Below are 18,174 nucleotides of genomic sequence, written 5' to 3'. Positions count from 1 at the left end.
AAGAGCATATAGGACCTGCTGCTTCCTCTTATTGATGAAAGTGAAAAACTGAATGAGAGAGGTTTGTGTTTGATTTTTTTTTTTTTTTTTTTTTTTACCTGTAGTTTCCTTTTGCTGCTTTGTACTTCCAGTCCTGGCTCCGATTGAGCTGGGATCTGGCACCATGAGCATTCATTTGCAACTACCCAGAGTTTTTTCTCCTACTTCTTATCCTCGTCCCCCAACATACATAGTCTGATCATTGCAGTGACTGTTCTGCATGGGACCATGCATTCATGGACCCTGAATCCAGCCACCAGGTTTCACCTTTAAGCAATGACCAAGACTTCCCTCCCTTCAGGATCTTCAGTATTACCAGCCCTAGCTGAGCTGAAGAGCGGAAGATCTGATTCAAATCAAATTGGAGACCTTCTGCATGGCAGTGTACAGCACTGCCACTAAGCCACCAGGCAGTCCCAATTATTTTGTTGTAATTACCTGATGAATTATTTATTTTCAGGACCAGGGAAAATGAGGTTCTCTCTGAAAAAATTTTAGGAAAAAGTGAAGGCAGTATTAGTTTTCCCATTTGGAATCTTTTTGGAATTTTTTTTTCATTTTCTTTTTTCTCCTATGTTTAACCTGCATGTAAGAAATGTTTGGCTTGTGTAGATGAAGTCTATTTGGTTTACTAGAATTGATCACTTAAGCTGAAGGAAGTCACTTATGGATAATGCATTAAGCAGAATGTTGTAGGTACCTGTTGGAAAATGGACTCAGTGTACTGATGTAGCTGTTCCCCAGGCCACACAAACAAACCACCGTTAAATACATAGAGGTGGTACTCTACATTTGAAAAGAACCCACTATGTTTATTCTTGTAAACAAAACAAGTTGTCCCTAGTGAGGTGAAGGACATTTTTACAATAAATATTAAGCAATGTATCTAAATAAAACATTCCTAATCTTTTTAAGCTCCATGATTCAACAGAACAATTTGAAGAATACTATAGGCAGAAATTGCGCTTCCAGCAGCACTTGGAACAGAAAGAGCAACAAAGGCAACTATATCAGCAGATGTTGCTTGAAGGAGGAGTAAACCAAGAAGATGGACCAGATCAGCAGCAGAATCTTACAGAACAATTCCTTAATAGGCAAGTTTTAGCAAATTGTTCTCATTTTCATTCCATTGGTGTAATTTTTCTCCCATGAACCCATTATGAACAGGGTTCAAAAAGTATACTCGAGGCTTACCACTTTACAGGGGGTGGGACAACTCAAATTGTCTCTATTAATTGGTAACTTATCTTTCCCCCACATTCCCATATCACCTCTTTTGTCTCTGATCTAATATCTCCCTTGCCCCACTTCCCCTACCAGCACCACCACCTCTTCCACATCCTTTCATCAGTTCGTGCCTCTAATCTCTCTCCTTCCCTGTTCTTGAGCCTCCACCACCCTCTCCCTACCTGCTTTTATCATTTCTTGGGCAGGAGCCACGGAGCAGAGATATAGCAACAGCTGTAGACTTACTGAAAGCATTTCCTCTCCCTACCCTCCCACTCGCCATCTTTGTGTGTTTCCTTTTGAAATAGTAAGATACTAGAGGCTGGGGAAAAGGGGGAGGAGGCAGGGCTGCCACTTGGACTGTGAGCCCACACTGGCTCTGTCTCCATGCTCAGTGATTCTGCAGCTGGTACTCTACCCGTAAACAGCCAGGCTCAGGATCTCTGATGTCTGCGTGCATTTCCTGGTATGGCAGTGTTGAAGTAACCAGGTAGGGAGGGAGTATAGGCAGGGGACAGAGCAACCCCAGCTTGTTGGCTATGAAAAAGCCACTTGGTGCTAATGAGCACATGAGTGAGTTATTTAAGCTATGATTATGAAACATAGAAACATGGCAGAAAAAAAACACATAGCCTATCTAGTCTGCTCAACTAATTTAGCTTTACAATTCTCATCATTTCCTTAGAAATCCCCTGTATTTATCCCATGCTTTTTTACTTCAGATATCTTAGCTGGTCAGTTAAGTTGCTTGAAATCCTAAAAATGTATGTATTGAGAGAGAGACAAATTACAGAGTAAAATATTTTAGATCTTAGTTTTCCACACTAGGGCTGTTCTATATTAAACAAATGCTATACAAGTTCTGGCATTCATATCTTGGGGATTTAAGGACATATTTAAGTTTTTTAGCCAAAAGTAAAGAAAATAACATGCCAAAAGCCTGTAAGTCAATTTTCTTGTAAAATTCTGAAGTAATACCTAATGATTTCATTTCCTACAACTTCTGGAAGGGAAAAAATTGTGCAAACATTTATGTAAAAAGTACTGAGGGTATTCTGCCCAAAAGTTTCAATTATAAGAATTGGGCAAAAGGGCCACAGTGTGTGTTTTGCATATGTTTCATGAAAGCTCTGTAAGGCAAACAGAAAAAGACAAGGCATTCTTATTTATGCCTTGACCAGATGGGAAAGTGGTCTGTTTTCCAACTGTTAAATCACTGCGGCTCTGAAATTGTCAGCATATATCACCTTGATGTATCTACAGAACAATTTGCCTATCAAACTTGTTTCAGGCTAAGGAGTACAGCAGGCAATGCCTTCATATTTGACATGTACTGTGCATCAAGTTCTGATGAGGTTCAGCACAGCAGCACCCCAATAACTTAAAGGAAAATTGGTTCTTACCTGCTAATTTTTGTTCCTGTAGTACCACAGATCAGTCCAGACTCCTGGATTTTGCCTCCCTGCCAGCAGATGGAGACAGAGAAAGGTCACTGTACATAATACAGTGAGCCACCTGCAGTCCCTCAGTATAGACCTGTACCCAAGCCAAGATGACAGCAACAACCATAAACCTCTAACTAAACTCCCGTCCAATGAGCCGGAGGAATATGAAGTTGCCCAAAAAGACAAAGGAAAACTCATTTCTCAAATTTAACATAAGTGATCAGCATTGAAAACCTCCAACAACTCCGTACTATATACAAAGCACCAGTAAGAGCAGCAGACTCTTCCACCTAGTAAATGGGTGGGTCTCTGAACTGATCTGTGGTACTACAGAAATGAAAATTAGCAGGTAAGAACCAATTTTCCTTCCCCTCACTCCAGACTCCTGGGATGTACCTAAGCTCACCTTAACTCGGGTGGGACCTGGAGAGTTCTTCTTGTAGAACACTCATCAAAGCACATGGAAGCTGGAGCCCCAACATCCAAGTGATAATATGTAGCAAAAGTGTGCAACGACTTCCCAGTAGCCACCCTGCAAATTTCATGTAGAGATACCTGTTGTGACTCAGCACAGGAGATCACCTGAGAATACATCGAGTGCACCCCTAAACCTCCCCTCCCCCCCCCCCCCCGGCAGTGGCCGCCCTTTAGAACTTTAAGTTGACCTGATTGCTTCCTTCAGCCATCGTGCAATTATATCCACTCCACAATTCAAAGAGGTGATCCGATCTATGGAAATCATTAGTGACTTATAGATATTATTATTATTATTTAAAGATTTTTTATATACCGGGGCACGTTAAAAACATCACCCCGGTTCACAATGTAACGTAACATAGCAACAAGCTTTACAATAATTTAATGTAATGCAAACAGTAAGAAAACTAAGTCAACTTGAGACAGGTGGTTACATAATTAACTCTTAAGGAGAGTAGAGGAAAGAGTTTTTTTTTTTTTTGGTTTTTTTTACTATTAACAAGGTGACAGGATATAAGGGATGAGTGAAAGGTGGAGGGGGTGAGGGGGGGGAGGGTGGGAGGAAGGGGAACAGGAGGGGAACAGGAGGAGGTGGGGACGAGGGGGGGGTCTGAGGTTGTTAAGTTCGATAGAGGCGTGTCTTAATAACGCATGCCTCCCATCAAAGAGCCTAAGCTCCCCCCACATGAGGCATAGAGGGATCCAAATCTGGAAAAGATGGAACTCTGAGACTACTTTAGGCAAAAAAGAAGGCACCATTCATAAAGATAATATCAAATTTGAAATCTGTAGGAACGGATCTTGACACAACAGTGCCTGGAGCTCCGAAATTCTCCTAGCTGAACAAATAGCCACCAAGAAAACCACTTTAAGAGTGAAATCCTTAAACTTTAGTGGTTCAAACCAAGCTTCACACAATCCTCTAAGGACTAGATTAAGATTCCAAGATGGAAAAATGTTCCACACTTGAGGACGCAAGTTCTTAGCTCCCCAAAGGACCCGTATAACATGCGGATAGAGGATACCCTTGCACCTTATCCCGGAGACAACTCAGTGTCGCTACCTGGACTCTTAGAGAGTTAAGGGCCAGTCCCTTGACTAGAACATTCCTGTAGAAAAGCCAAAATATGTGATCCCATAGCCTGAACAGGCTGAGACTGCATTCCATCAACAGCAGACCAGAACTCGGAGACCCTCCAAATTCACATATACACCAAGGATGTAGCCTGGATTTTTATCCCTTGTCTACCAGAGGCCATGGAGGGAAGACATAAAGAAGAATCTCTCGAGTCCACGGCAGAATCAGAGCATCGATTCCTTTCATACCGTGTTCTCTTCGGTGGCTATAAAACCGTGATGCCTTGGTATTCTCTTTGGTTGCCATTAAGTCCATATGGTGATACCTCATTTTCTGTGAATGAGACATATTGTTGCCTGCAACAGCTTCCTTTCCCCGGGGTCTAACTTTCCCCGACTGAGAAAATCTGCCTGAATGTTGTCTACCCTGGCAATGTGAGACTCCCGCCAGCTGCTCCAAGTGCTGCTCTGCCCAGAGAATCAACTCCCAGGTCTCTCAAGCTACCGCCTGATTCTTGAGTCTGCCTTGACAGTTGATGTAGGCCACCATTGTTGCATTGTCTGATAGGATCTGTACTGGATGGCTGCATAAGCGTGGCAGGCAGGCAAGCAATGTGAAACACATCGCTCTCGTCTCTAACCAATTGATAGACCATGAGGCCTCGGGGATGACTATTACCCAATCAGAATCTCCAACTCCACATCATGCTCAAGATTGATGCAAGTAAGCCCCCCCCATGAGAGACTATCCCTGACTTCCCCCTCTGGCTTCCCCTTCTAACAGAAGTGGAAGATGAAACTCTTCCAATAACAGATTCCAGCGGGAGAGAAGAGCCCCCTTTAGAGGCTGCATGTGCATGTGCACGAATGGCCAATACATTAATTCCAGTGTCCATGCCATAGAACCCAGGAACTGTAAAAAGTGCCAGACTCTGGGCACCAAAAGCTCTAGCAGATGCTGAATCTGACTATGCAATTTCAGCAGTCTCGCTGTGGGGAAACACTCTCTCTGCCAGCATGTTGAACTGAGCTCCCAGAAACTCCAGAGTTTGAGAGGGGACTAAATGGCTCTTTGCTAGGTTCACCACCTATCCTAGAGTCTTCAAGTGCATTGGTAACTTTTGTACTGATTGTTGACAGAGATCCTCTGATTTTGCATGAATGATCCAGTCATCCAGACACGGATGCACCAACACACCCTCTTTTTGCAATGCAGCTGCCACCACCACATCACATTGACAAAGGTACGCGGAGCCAATGCCAGCTGAAAGGAAGGGCTCGAAACTGAAAATGTTCCCCTATTACCATGAATCTCAGGAATCTCTGGTGCTCCAGCCTGACTACGTGCAGTTATGCCTCTGTCAAGTTGAGAGATACCAAGAACTCTCCCTTGCGAACCGCCGCTATGATGGACCTCTGAGTTGGACCTAAGAGTCTCCATGTGGAAACGGGGAACCTTGAAAACCATATTTACCTTTAAATCCAATATCTGCAGAAACGTCCCTTCCGGTGTTTGTTTTGGTTTTTTTTTTTTTTGGGGGGGGGGGGGTGTTTCGGAACCATGAAATAGATGGAATATAGGAAAATTGGTTCTCCCCCTTTTTTAAAACTTGCCTCTGGGGCATTCTACTTAAGGCAAATTAACTGTTGAATTGGATAAAGGGAGAAAAGAAACAGGACACTTAAATTGACCTCTGGCCACTCTGAGCATGTTCAGGGTTTGAGCTAACAGACTCTAGACATGCTGAGCAAGACATCTCTCTGAAAAAAGAAAAAATCTGGGCAGAGTCCGATGCGGCTGTCAATCGGATGTAATTTCTCCCTCTTCAGGAGGTGAGAAAGCTAATTCCACATCGGAATCCTCCAATGTCTCATGATCCACATCCCCTTGAACATTACTAGGGACAGCCTCCCTGCAGCGTTTGTCCACTGTGATTGACAAATGGAAGGACTTAGCACGCAATCCCTACATAATGGGGTAGATTTTCAGAGCCCTGCTCGCCTAAATCCGCCCAAAACCGGGCGGATTTAGGCGAGCAGGGCCCTGCGCGCCGGGAAGCCTATTTTACATAGGCCTCCCGGCGCGCGCAGAGCCCCGGGACTCGCGTAAGTCCCGGGGTTCTCGGAGGGGGGCGTGTCGGGGGCGTGTCGGGGGGGCGGGCCCGGTCGTCGCGGCGTTCCGGGGGCGTGTCGGCAGCGTTTTGGGGGCGGGTACGGGGCGTGGCTACGGCCCGGGGGCGTGGCCGCGCCCTCCGTACCCGCCCCCAGGTCGCGGCCCGGCGCGCAGCAGGCCCGCTGGCGCGCGGGGATTTACGTCTCCCTCCGGGAGGCGTAAATCCCCCGACAAAGGTAAGGGGGGGATGTAGACAGGGCCGGGCGGGTGGGTTAGGTAGGGGAAGGGAGGGGAAGGTGAGGGGAGGGCAAAGGAAAGTTCCCTCCAAGGCCGCTCCGATTTCGGAGCGGCCTTGGAGGGAACGGGGGGAGGTAGCGCGGCTCGGCGCGCGCAGGCTATACAAAATCGATAGCCTTGCGCGCGCCGATCCAGGATTTTAGTGGATACGCGCGGCTCCGCGCGTATCTACTAAAATCCAGCGTACTTTTGTTTGCGCCTGGAGCGCAAACAAAAGTAGGCTGTTCGCGCTCGTCTGAAAATCTACCCCAATAGGTTGCTTCACCTTCGCTGAGCACCCCTGCAGAAAGGTCTGCAGGCCTTGGAAACATTCCACCCAGAAAAAGGAGGATGGATCTGTACCAGAGCCCATGGCCCAACCTTGCTCTCTCCATCCTCTTTCTCTCTGGGAAAGTTCTGTCATTGGGAACAAGGGAAGAACTGACCGTTGCCTCGCCTTCCACTCCACTCCCCTCCAGAGACACTATAGGTTGAGGGGATGTCCCAACATGGGCAAAAGTTGTAGTAGTCAAATTGCTTTGAACATCTAAGCAGGGCTGACACAGACGGAGAAAGTGAGGACTGAATTGCACTCAGACAGCAAGCCTCACAAATAGCAAAGCTCTTGGACCTGTTGTTCCCCAGTGCCTAGCTCTCCTGAACTTCAGTTCTAAGCGGCCTCCTGTGCACACACCGCCATGCGGGTATATGCATGCACCCCTTCAGGTTGTGCACAAATACACATTCAAGACGAGGTCGCGGTCATACACACACAAGTACAAGTGCAAATATGCACTCAAGTACCTGCGCAAATACGTGCTCAAGTCTAGTTCACGGGCATATGTGCTCAAATCTAGGCCACAACCTTATGCACACAGGTCACTGCGCAAGCATCTATCATGCGGCGAGAATGTGCACACACGCCTATGTGTGTGGAAAAAGAATCACCGCCGTGGCCTCCCACGTGACTAAGCAAAGTCTGCCTGCACCTGCAGTGAGTTTAGGCCTGGATCTGTTTAATACCCAACATCTAAAATCGCCAAAGGCCTGAAGAGCTTCTCAACAGCTCAGGCCTCATGACTGGCTGAGAATCCCTGGAGACTGGAGCAGAGAGCCAGTATTCCATGCTGCCTGTTCTGCTAAACAAGCTTTGCACATAAGCAGATTAAAACTGGCAGAAGACTCTATGGTGCAAGTTGCACTATAACTTTGCGGGACAGGGAACTGCTAGCAGTAGTTGAGGAGGGGATTCCCCAGCCTCTCCGACAGACGCTGCCAACACTGCCTGGGAATAAAAAATGGCCAGCATTCCTGCATTAGACCCCGTCACCCACAAGGCTTGTTTAGTTATCGGTCTAGCACTGGTCTCCCACGAAGTGCCTTCCCCACCAAGGATGCACAGAATACAAGCTGTCTAAATTTAGGTGCGACCGCAAGTCTGTACATGAATGGCACTGTCTGCCTTGCGCCATTGCCACATGGCCTGAGCAGCATGCCGCTATTGCCACCCCATTTACTTGAACTTCAGGAAAGACCCAGGTGACCAGTTCTGTAACAGCGATCAAGGCCCTGAGTGGCCAGCACAATGATTCCATTGCCTCCCGTTTGCTCTTGCTTGCTCTTTTTTTTTTTTTTTTTTTAACCTTTAAAATGCAAAGCTGCCAGCGGAACCAATGCTGCCTCATGGGGATGAGGGATCTGGACTAACCCCCTGGGAGGAACTGTAGATCTATCTTCTCTTTTCTTCTTCCTTTTTTTTTTTTTTTTTTAATATACTCCAGACTGAATGTTTTAACACCATCTACCATCTGCTAGAGACAGAGAAATACTGAGAGGACTGCAGGTGGCACACTGGGTTATGTACAGTGTCTATGAAACTTTCTCTGTCTCCATCTGCTGGCAGGGAGGCAAAACCCAGGAGTCTGGACTGATCTGGATGCGTACAGGGAAATTTGTTATGGTGGGAGTGGCTAAATAGAAGAAACTTATAAACACAAATATTTCTTATAAATAAAATCTGAACCCAGAAGGAAGATTATAAGGATTGTATTGGTTTTAAATGACAGCTTCATTTTCTAAAATATTTAGTGGTATTGCTGTTTTAAAACATTTAGCATTTAATTAGTGTGTAAACCGAAGACAAACACACCTGCTTATTTCAGGTATGTTTAGGTGGGCTGTACAGTATGGAGGCAATTTTCAAAAGTATTTACATACATAAATACATGGACTTTTGAAAATTGCTACTTGTACATGTGTGACGCCTTTGAAATTTCACTGAATTTTCAAAAGGTTTTACACATGTAAATGGACTTTTGAAAATTACTAAAATAAATTTTTATGTACATTAACTCCTTTTAAAATTCACTCCTAAAAGTTTTTACAATTTACCATTGTTTTTGTTTTCCTTGTAGGTCTATTCAGAAACTTGGAGAATTAAATCTAGGTATAGAGAATCTTGGAAATGAAGTACCATCTCTTAGCCAGCAGTACAATGGAAATACAGGCAATATGCCCAGTGGTACTTCAGAAAAAAATTGTTCATCCCAAGCTGATACCAGTCAGCAGAAGGTACTTGCTGAAAATCAAGGAACTAATATGAGCACTCCTTGTAAACGTGCTTCTGGAAATCAGATACCTTTTCTTGAAGAATCACCAATTACTGGCAATCAGAGGTAAGCATCTGGTGATGTTTTGTTCAGCTGGGATTATGATTATCCTCTTTGTAAAATGTGATTCATCATGTTTATATGCAAGATCATTTTATTTGGGGATATATTTGGCTAAATCATCTCTCCAGAATCGTTTACGGCAGGTGGTAAAAGTAGACTTTTTTACGTTGTGGAATGTACGACATTTACGATATAGTTTGGCTAAAAATGATTTTAGGATATTGATCCATTCTTTCAGTGTTGGACTATGGGAATGCCCTCTGTGTTGCGCTGCCAAAATGTTATTTGTGTTCACTGCAACCTTTGCTTAATGCCAACGCCCAGCTGGTAGCCCGAAGTTCTTACGCATTCACAATACAACAATACTGCACAAAGAATTAAATTTAAAATTGTGTCTTTAGTACATCATCTTATTTATGGTAATGACCCGAGTTATCTAAAAAATGTATCTTTATATCTACCACAGCAGTCTTTATGATCAAATGGTCAGCAATTGCTATGTGTCCCAGCGGTTTCTGGTGCACAACTGCAGCGTACTCGTAATTGGGCTTTTACTATTGTGCACCCCCCCCCTCCCCCCGGAGCAATCTTCCTTCAAGTTTCCGGTTATAAGCAGATTATAAGGGGTTCAGGAAGGCTTTAATGGCACAGGTATATAGCAAGGCTTTTGGTAGTTTGTGTTTTTAAAAGATCATGTCTGTTTTTATGTATTTTATCATTTTTTATTGTTATGTTATTTTAGGGAGATGTTTCTATTGTGTATGAAGTATTTATGTTGTAATCCCCCTTGAACAGTATATCTGATGAGGGGACGGAGTATAAATATTTGCAAATAAACCTGGAACAGCAGAAAATACAAGCCATTTTCATTTTTCAGTTTCTGTTTAATAAGCTACTTTAAGAATCTGTCAAAAATGACAGACAAAAAAAAGATAGGTAAACACATACACTTGCTTCAGTGCCTCCCCTTACAGCTGTGAATGCACCATATGTGAGCTGCAGATCAAATATGTGCTTTTTACAGTGGATAAAAGTTGCCATGCTTTTACACTGTGCATGTAGTTTTACCCACACAGAGGCTGAGCAGTGTTCTGAAATACGTTTGAGTGTACACACCTCCTAACTTGTGGAAAATGCGCAGAAAATTGCCATCTTTGTGTCTGATAAGAATAATTTTTTATTCCGTTACTTCTTCACTTAAAATTATTGGATGTGATATTGAGAGGACCATCTAAGAAAATCAATCACAAAATCTCCCAAAAAGACAGCACAAATATGACCAACACACCAACATAGTAAATTCTATCTATAGAAATTAGTGAACTGAACATATACAGTATATATGACCTAAATGTCACAGGACAAACACAACTGGATGATCTCATACAAATACTTTTAATTTTAATTTGGTCTGGTTTATCTTTACAGTGCGAAGACGGATTTTCTTGTTCAGCCACTTTCCAGAGATTTTTCAGGGATTCAAACCAGAGCTAAAGATGAAGAGGTGAGTTTTGATTCTCTGAAGACAAACAGATTCACACATTGGTGACATGATTGCACGCAGTGCAAATGGATAGATTCTGCCATAGCTTTCTGGAAAGGTATGAAAGTATTTAAATGCTCTTTGCAGTAATTGCTGTAGCCCCATTGCTTCTTTATGTCTGCTGCAACCATTAGACATATCGTCACTGTTACAGCAGTATACGATACAATTGCTGAAGAGAAATTTTATCTTTCTTATGGCTTAGGCTATAAAATTGTTTATTTCCCCCCAGTTAGATTTTTGATGCTTTCTAAGTTGTATTTCTTTTTGATATCCTTGTTCATCTAGTTTGTATGTCTTTTTTTTGATATGGCTGTTGCCAGCAGGTTTGCCTGTAGCTGAATCTTTTTCTTCTCTTCAGTCTAATGGTTGCAGCAGATAAAAAGCAATGGGGTTACAGCAACTATACTGCAGCGAGTCCTAAAATACTTTCATACCTTTCCAGAAAGCTATGGAAGAATCTATCCATTTGCACCAAGTGTATTGGGGTTTACAGTAACTTTCTCTTCAGCAGTTTCTTCGTTTTGATTTTGCTTTATCAGTTTTCCCCACCTTTTCTGAAATAGGCCAGTGGCTTCAAGATGTATCACAAGTGCAAAAAAAGATGATCATCATATTTTACAAGTTTCTGTTACACAGTAACATGGCAATGACAGCAGATAAAGGCATCCATCACTCTCTACATGAAGAAATATTTCCTGATGTTGGTTCGTGTCCCACCTGGAGTTTTATATCATGACCCTAGTTGTATAGTTTCCTTTCCAACGGAAAAGGTTTGATGTTTGTTTATCATTAATATCTTTCAGGTGTCTGAAGGTCTGTATCACATCTCCGCTGCACCCCCTTTCCTCCAGGGTATACATATTTCGCTTTTTCAGTCTCTCCTCATAAGTCTTCAGAAACTGACACCACACAAGGCCACAATGGCTCATGCTATGACATTTTAAATAAGGATGACACTCAATGTAATTTAGGCCAGGAAGGTCAGGCTTCTTGCATATCTTCCTGCTGAAAAATGTCCAGCTCATCAAAGCTGGTGTTGAAAGCTTGGCATGTGGACTATGGAGCTATACTGAACATGGTTGGCCAGGTTGTGTCAAAGAGGTCCTCAATAGGGATGTGAATCGTTTTTTGACGATTTAAAAAAATCGTCCGATATTTTTTAAATCGTCAAAAATCGGTACAGTGCGCGATACAATAGAAATTTTTATGATTTATCGTGAAAAATCGTTACTCCCGTTAGTGTCCACTAACAGGAGTTATTTGGGGGGAGGGCGGGAAAACCGGCACACCAAAACAACCCCTAAACCCACCCCGACCCTATAAAACTAATCTCTTACCTTTCCCCACCCCCCCGAACCCCCCCAAAACTTTTTATGAGTACCTGGTGGTCCAGTGGGGGCACGGGGACTGATCTCCCGCTCTCGGGCCATCAGCGCCATTTTGGCTGCCACTCAAAAATGGCACCGATGGCCCAATTAAAAAAAAACCAAAAAAAAAAAACCACCCGACCCTTTAAAGATGCCCCTTAGCTTCTCCCATCCTCCCAATCCCCCCAAAACATTTTAAATTACCTGGTGCTCTAGTGGTGGTCCCTGGAGCGATCTCCCGTTCTCGGGCCATCGGCTGCCAATCATAAAGATGGCGCCGATGGCCCTTTGCCCTTACCATGTGACAGGGTATTCGTGCCATTGGCCGGTCCCTGTCACATGGTAGGAGCACTGGCTGGCCGGCGCCATCTTTAAAGATGGCCGCCGCCATCAATGGGTCCCCTCTATCACATACTGGGAATAGGTCTTCTCCTGAAGACCTTTTCTTCCTGGATTTTGTACAAAGGATAGCCAAGGCCATTTCTTTTTAAGTTGCAGGTTGAGCCTGAGCAGAGGACACTTTTTCTTGACCTCCTCAAACACCTGGATGAACCTAAGGTGTTAGTGGTAGTGCCCACCTCCAGAAGAGAATTTAGGGGGAGGCCACATGTTCCATACTTCCTGTCTAAGTAGCTGAGGAATTCTGTAAGCCCCATTACCATTCCAGTGGTCAAATCTGCACTGCCAAGAGCCAAGAAATTGAAAACCAGTGTCTTTGTATTCCCTAGATATGAGACTCAAGCACTGGTCTTCTTCAGGAAGATGCATTGTCAGAATGCTTTTTAGTCCCTGATAGCATTCTAATTTTGGAAGGGGCCCAGAATTTCTCCCTCAAGAAAAACAGGAGTTACATCATCTAGTGGAGACCTGTGAGGCATGACAGAAGCATCTGAGTCACATGACTTTGATGTTTTTGAAACAGCATTGAGAGCCTGCAGATTTCTATGGCTTCAAGATGATGTGCAGGAAAGACTTGAAGGATGTGCCTTGTAGTGGGAGATACCACTTCGGAGATAAGGTGAAGGACGCAGTGGAGCTCAATAAAGACAGCCATTTTATGCTTCAGACCCTATCCATGGCTGCCTTTAAACCACTTCCCATATCTGAGATTTCATGGTAATCCAGTCTAAGAAGTATTTCCCTCAGACTGCACTCGCCTTGACCAGAACTCAAGGCCTTGCCATTGAGACCACAAAGCTATAAGCCATATACAATCACCCAGTCAAAACCAGGGTAGAGTTTTGACTGAATACAGAGGGGAGAGCCAGAATTCCAGGGGCCCAGAAGACTTCCGTAGATTTTAAGCAGGTAACTGAACTTTTTTTTTTTTTTTTTTTTCAGAAAACCACTTTAGCATTTGCAATTGACCAAAAATCCCTGTAGCTCTTGATTGATTATATACCACATAATAAAACATACCATTATCTTGAGGTCTGTGTGAACTGATATAATCGGCCTCATGCAATTTTGATAGAAAGCAAAATAGAAATATTTTAAATAACAAATAGGATATTGAGGTTTTTGTAAACCTTTGGTACATTGTAGTATCAGAGAGCTGGGTCCTTCAGATAGTAGAGAGAGGCTGCAAATTACACCTATTGGGAATCCCTCCAAATTGTCTGTTCAAAAGAGCAGGGCTTGCTGATGTTGCAAATCTTTTCATTCCTTCAGGACAGTGTGATTGAACCTGTCCTCCTAGAGGAGATGAGAATTTTACTCCAGGTAATTCCTGGTCCCCAAAAAGATAGGATTCTGTTGTATCCTAAACCTAAGAGGTTGATTTTAAAAGTGTTGCTCTTGCAAAAATGCCCATGTATGTGGTATTTGTGCCATGCACCAGCAATATGGATTTTTAAAGCCACAATACGGATTTTAAAAGCCGCAATTTACATGCATATATACCCATATGCACACCAAAGATAAGGGGGTGGGACCAACAATATTGACTGGGCAAACTGGTGGACTAATGTATTTATTTATTTATTTTTATATACCGACATTCGATCTGGCATATCACATCAGTTTACAGGGCAACACATGGAATAATTATGACAACGGTGTCTTATTATTCTTTACATAGTAGCAGTAACTTAGTTAACAATTTGGTGATTTTGATTAATATACAAAGAACACATGAATTGATGGGATAGGAGTGTCTTACTCTTCTTCGAAAGGGCAACTAACAAACAGTTGACAACTTAAACAAAACTTAAATAACTGGAAATGTACCTGTGCGCGCGCCGGGAGAGCGGGCATTTGCCCGCTCTCCCGCGGACTTTACTGAATCGGCCCTTATATGCGTTGGGGGGTGAAGGTTGATGTTCACAGAGCAGGAGAGAGACCTTGGGGTGATAGTGTCTAATGACCTGAAGTCGACGAAGCAGTGTGGCACGGCGATAGCCAAAGCCAGAAGAATGCTGGGCTGCATAGAGAGAGGAATATCTAGTAAGAAAAGGGAAGTGATATTCCCCTTGTACAGGTCCTTGGTGAGGCCTCACTTGGAGTACTGTGTTCAGTTCTGGAGACCGTATCTCAAAGGAGACAGAGACAGGATGGAGGCAGTTCAGAGAAGGGCAACCAAAATGGTGGGTGGTCTCCATCGAATGACTTATGAGGAGAGGTTGAAGAACCTGAATATGTATACCCTGGAGGAGAAGAGGAGCAGGGGTGATATGATACAGACCTTCAGATACTTGAAAGGTTTTAATGATCAATGGTTGTCAACAAATCTTTTCCGTTGGAAACAATTTAGTAGAACTAGGGGTTATGATTTGAAACTCCAGGGAGGAAGACTTAGAACCAATGTCAGGAAATATTTCTTCACTGAGAGGGTGGTGGATGCCCGGAATGCCCTTCCGGAGGAAGTGGTGAAGACTAAAACTGTGAAGGATTTCAAAGGGGCATGGGATAAACACTGTGGATCCCTAAAAGGCTACAGGATGGGAATAAATAAAAAAGCTAGACCGGCACGGAGCGGTGGTTTCTACCTTGGGAAGCTTGCTGGACAGACTAGATGGACAATTTTGGTCTTTTTCTGCCATCATTACTATGTTACTATGTTACAAGGGCATCTGGCAGGAGATTATTATCTTGGTGTTTTCAGGAAGTGACCCTATAGCTAGGATCTGCCCTCTAGGTGATGCTTTATTCTTTCACACTGAGGATGTGTCTCCAGAGGTCAGGCTGTTGTAGCTAGTGATTTGATCATTAGGAAAATAGATGAGCGGTTGGTGGGTGTGAGAATCATTTGATAACTTGCCTGTTAAGGCACTCCTGCGAGTAGTGTATGGTTTAGGATGTGTCAAACCGAATGTTCCTTGAGCAAGGCATGCTTAATGTGCACCTGTTTGCAGTAGCCTGGAGCAAGAAGGTACAAGCCTTGTGCCCTAGGAGATCAGGAGGCACATCCTGCTTAAGGTAGCCAAAATCTTGATAACACTCAATCATAACCAGTGAGCTAAGATCCTCTTAGCTCCTTTTTGATTGACAAGATTTGGTTTCCACTTCAAGATTTGCCCCTGAAGAAAACAATCAAGTTCAGAATTTCCCCAATTCTAATTACACAGAACAAGGGGACATTGCTCCATCCCATTATTCAGTCTCTGCCTTTCACAACTGGTTGATGAGAGGGACATATGATCTCTTGGTGGCTCTGAAAAGGAGTCTAAAATCCTTCTGCATTCTAGAAGGAAATCTACCAGAAGGTTTTATGGGTTAAAATGAAGGAGGCTTGCCATGCAATGTGAGGGCAAGGCCCTATATCCCATACAAGAATAACCTCTACTGTACCTATATCCATGTATAGCTGAAAAACCAAATTTATAAGGACTCACCTTGGTGCAACTGTTGGTAAACACTGGCATGTAGAAGGAAACCCCATTTCAGTTCAGTCTCTAGTTCTGAATTCATATGGGGCTTGCTTAAACCTTCCACGGAGTCACAGATCATTAGCATGGTTCTTACCCAGATGATGAATGCCCTCTTTGATCCTGTAGAATCATGTGAGGTCAAGTACATGACCTGGAATGTTGCATTTTTGATGGCAGTTACTTTGGGTTGGAAGGTTAGTGAGCTCCAGGGCCTAGAGACAAGATTTCATCATTATAGAGTGGTGTGCTGCACATGGTCTAAAATTCCTACTTAAGGTAGTATCGAATTTTCACTTTATCAGTTAATTGTCCTCCTAACATTTTGCCCATAACTACAACTGCATAATGGTGAAAAGGCTTTTCATTCCCTGTATTACAAAAAAAAAAATTGCACATGTATGAGACACATGAGAATGGGGACAAAAAGTTTTATCTTGGTAGAAGTTTGAAAATTATATCGCAAGTGAGCCATCACCTTTTACTTGGAGATGATTCAAGCTCATAGAAAGTTTACCCAGCCCCCCCCCCCCCCCTGTAACTTTTGACTATAATAGTCCTAAGAGTACAGTGATAAAGTATTTATTTTTAAGCTCCTTCATTATCACTTTAAATGAATTTTCATCTTTTAAATTCTTGAATTTTTGTAGTGGTGAAAATCAGTTTGAACAGATTTTCCCCCTAATTTAAGTCCATCAAAGGAGCGGCTCCAGAGCTGCCAGTGCAGTATTTCAAGGCCCTCCACCACTGCTGGAAGCCTGAGTGAGCTGAAGTGCATGCTGCCAGTATAGCATTTCAAGTTCCCCTCGCCCACTGCCCAACCACCATCCCTGCCACCAGCCGAAGCATCTGCTACTGGGCATTTCAAGCCCCTTCCCCAGCAACTGCTAGAAAGCAGAGTGGGTGCTGTCGATGCAGCTTTTCAAGATCTCCCCTCTCACCAGCCAGAAGTCCCTGCTATCTGGTGCTGCCAAGCCAACATTTCAAGCCCCCATGTCAATACTAGAAGCCCGAGCGGGTGGAAGCGCTTCGCAGAAGGCTCCTTGGAATCTCTGCAGATGCAGAAGTACTGCAGAGCCACAGCAAGCACATGCAGGCATCCTGTCAAAGTTGGGAGGAGGAGCACAGTCTGCTCCCTGTGACTGTATGAGAGCCGGGGAGAGGGAGAGATTCTCAGCAGGACGCAGGGAGGAAAGAAAGAGAAACGTGTTAGTCAGAGAGTGGGGAAAGGTAGAAAGGGGGGATGCCAATGAATCAGTGGCAATGGGGGAGAGGCATAAAGTGTTTACAGGTCTGTTTCAGTTCTATAGCAACAGTTAATTCTATTAAAACATCAGTCTGCTTAACTTTTTTAATTTGCTGTCCTGGCTTTAGTCCTCCAAAATAAACTCTTATAGATACCTGGAAAATGTCTTTTTTTCCTCACTGATTTTCTGCCATTTTTATTTTTTTTATAATAAACACTGATAAATTCCCAAGAAAAATAAATAAAATATAAACTGAAACTGAAGGATTCTAACTGTTTCTAATTGGACAGCAGATTCCACCTCCTTTATTCCGAGGCATGTCTGACCTTAGAGGGGGGCATGACTAGGCCCATAATGTTAGGGCAGTCCTAGTATTCATTGTCAGGAGGGGGGGGGTAGAGGTGAAGAGTGGTGACTGCCATGGTAGCCCTATCACCAACACTGTAATTTCAGTATTCCAGCACATTCTCCTAAGGTTAGCCTTTTTCTTTGTTCACCTAAGGTCTACATCCACTGAAATTTGCAAGGCTGCAGTGTGGAGTAGATTTCAGTTCATGCACTCACATCCTATTACTATCTGCCTTCTGGCAGAATAGTGAATTTGGACTATCCATCCTCTTTACGGGATGAAACCCAACTCTGTGCTGTGTAGTGCCCATTTTATATTTTGGTGGTGTTTCTTCTTGTATTGAAAAATACATTTGCGCTCATAAGTTTACATACCCCTGGCAGAAACTAAGATGTGTAGCTTTTTAAGAAAACATGAGTGATCAGACATTTTTAATATTTAAATTAAACTATTACGCATCACAGAATAGCACA

The 18,174-nt window shown here is 43.5% G+C and overlaps 1 protein-coding gene across 2 annotated transcripts in view; it reads left to right on the top strand.

Moving 5' to 3' along the window:
* The window catches only part of WDR47 (WD repeat domain 47), a 125,082-nt gene that overhangs the window by 68,082 nt on the left and 38,826 nt on the right, over window positions 1–18,174 (top strand). For both annotated transcript variants that reach the window (XM_029618230.1, XM_029618231.1), the window contains exons 7-9: window positions 955–1,133; window positions 9,069–9,329; window positions 10,755–10,830. In XM_029618230.1, the coding sequence (XP_029474090.1) occupies window positions 955–1,133; window positions 9,069–9,329; window positions 10,755–10,830 (516 nt within the window). The remainder of the gene's footprint in view (window positions 1–954; window positions 1,134–9,068; window positions 9,330–10,754; window positions 10,831–18,174) is intronic.

This window comes from Rhinatrema bivittatum, chromosome 10 (genome assembly GCF_901001135.1).
Source record: "Rhinatrema bivittatum chromosome 10, aRhiBiv1.1, whole genome shotgun sequence".
NCBI lineage: Eukaryota > Metazoa > Chordata > Amphibia > Gymnophiona > Rhinatrematidae > Rhinatrema > Rhinatrema bivittatum.
Note: the sequence above shows the minus strand (reverse complement) of the source record. Positions and strands in the feature narration are given on the sequence as shown.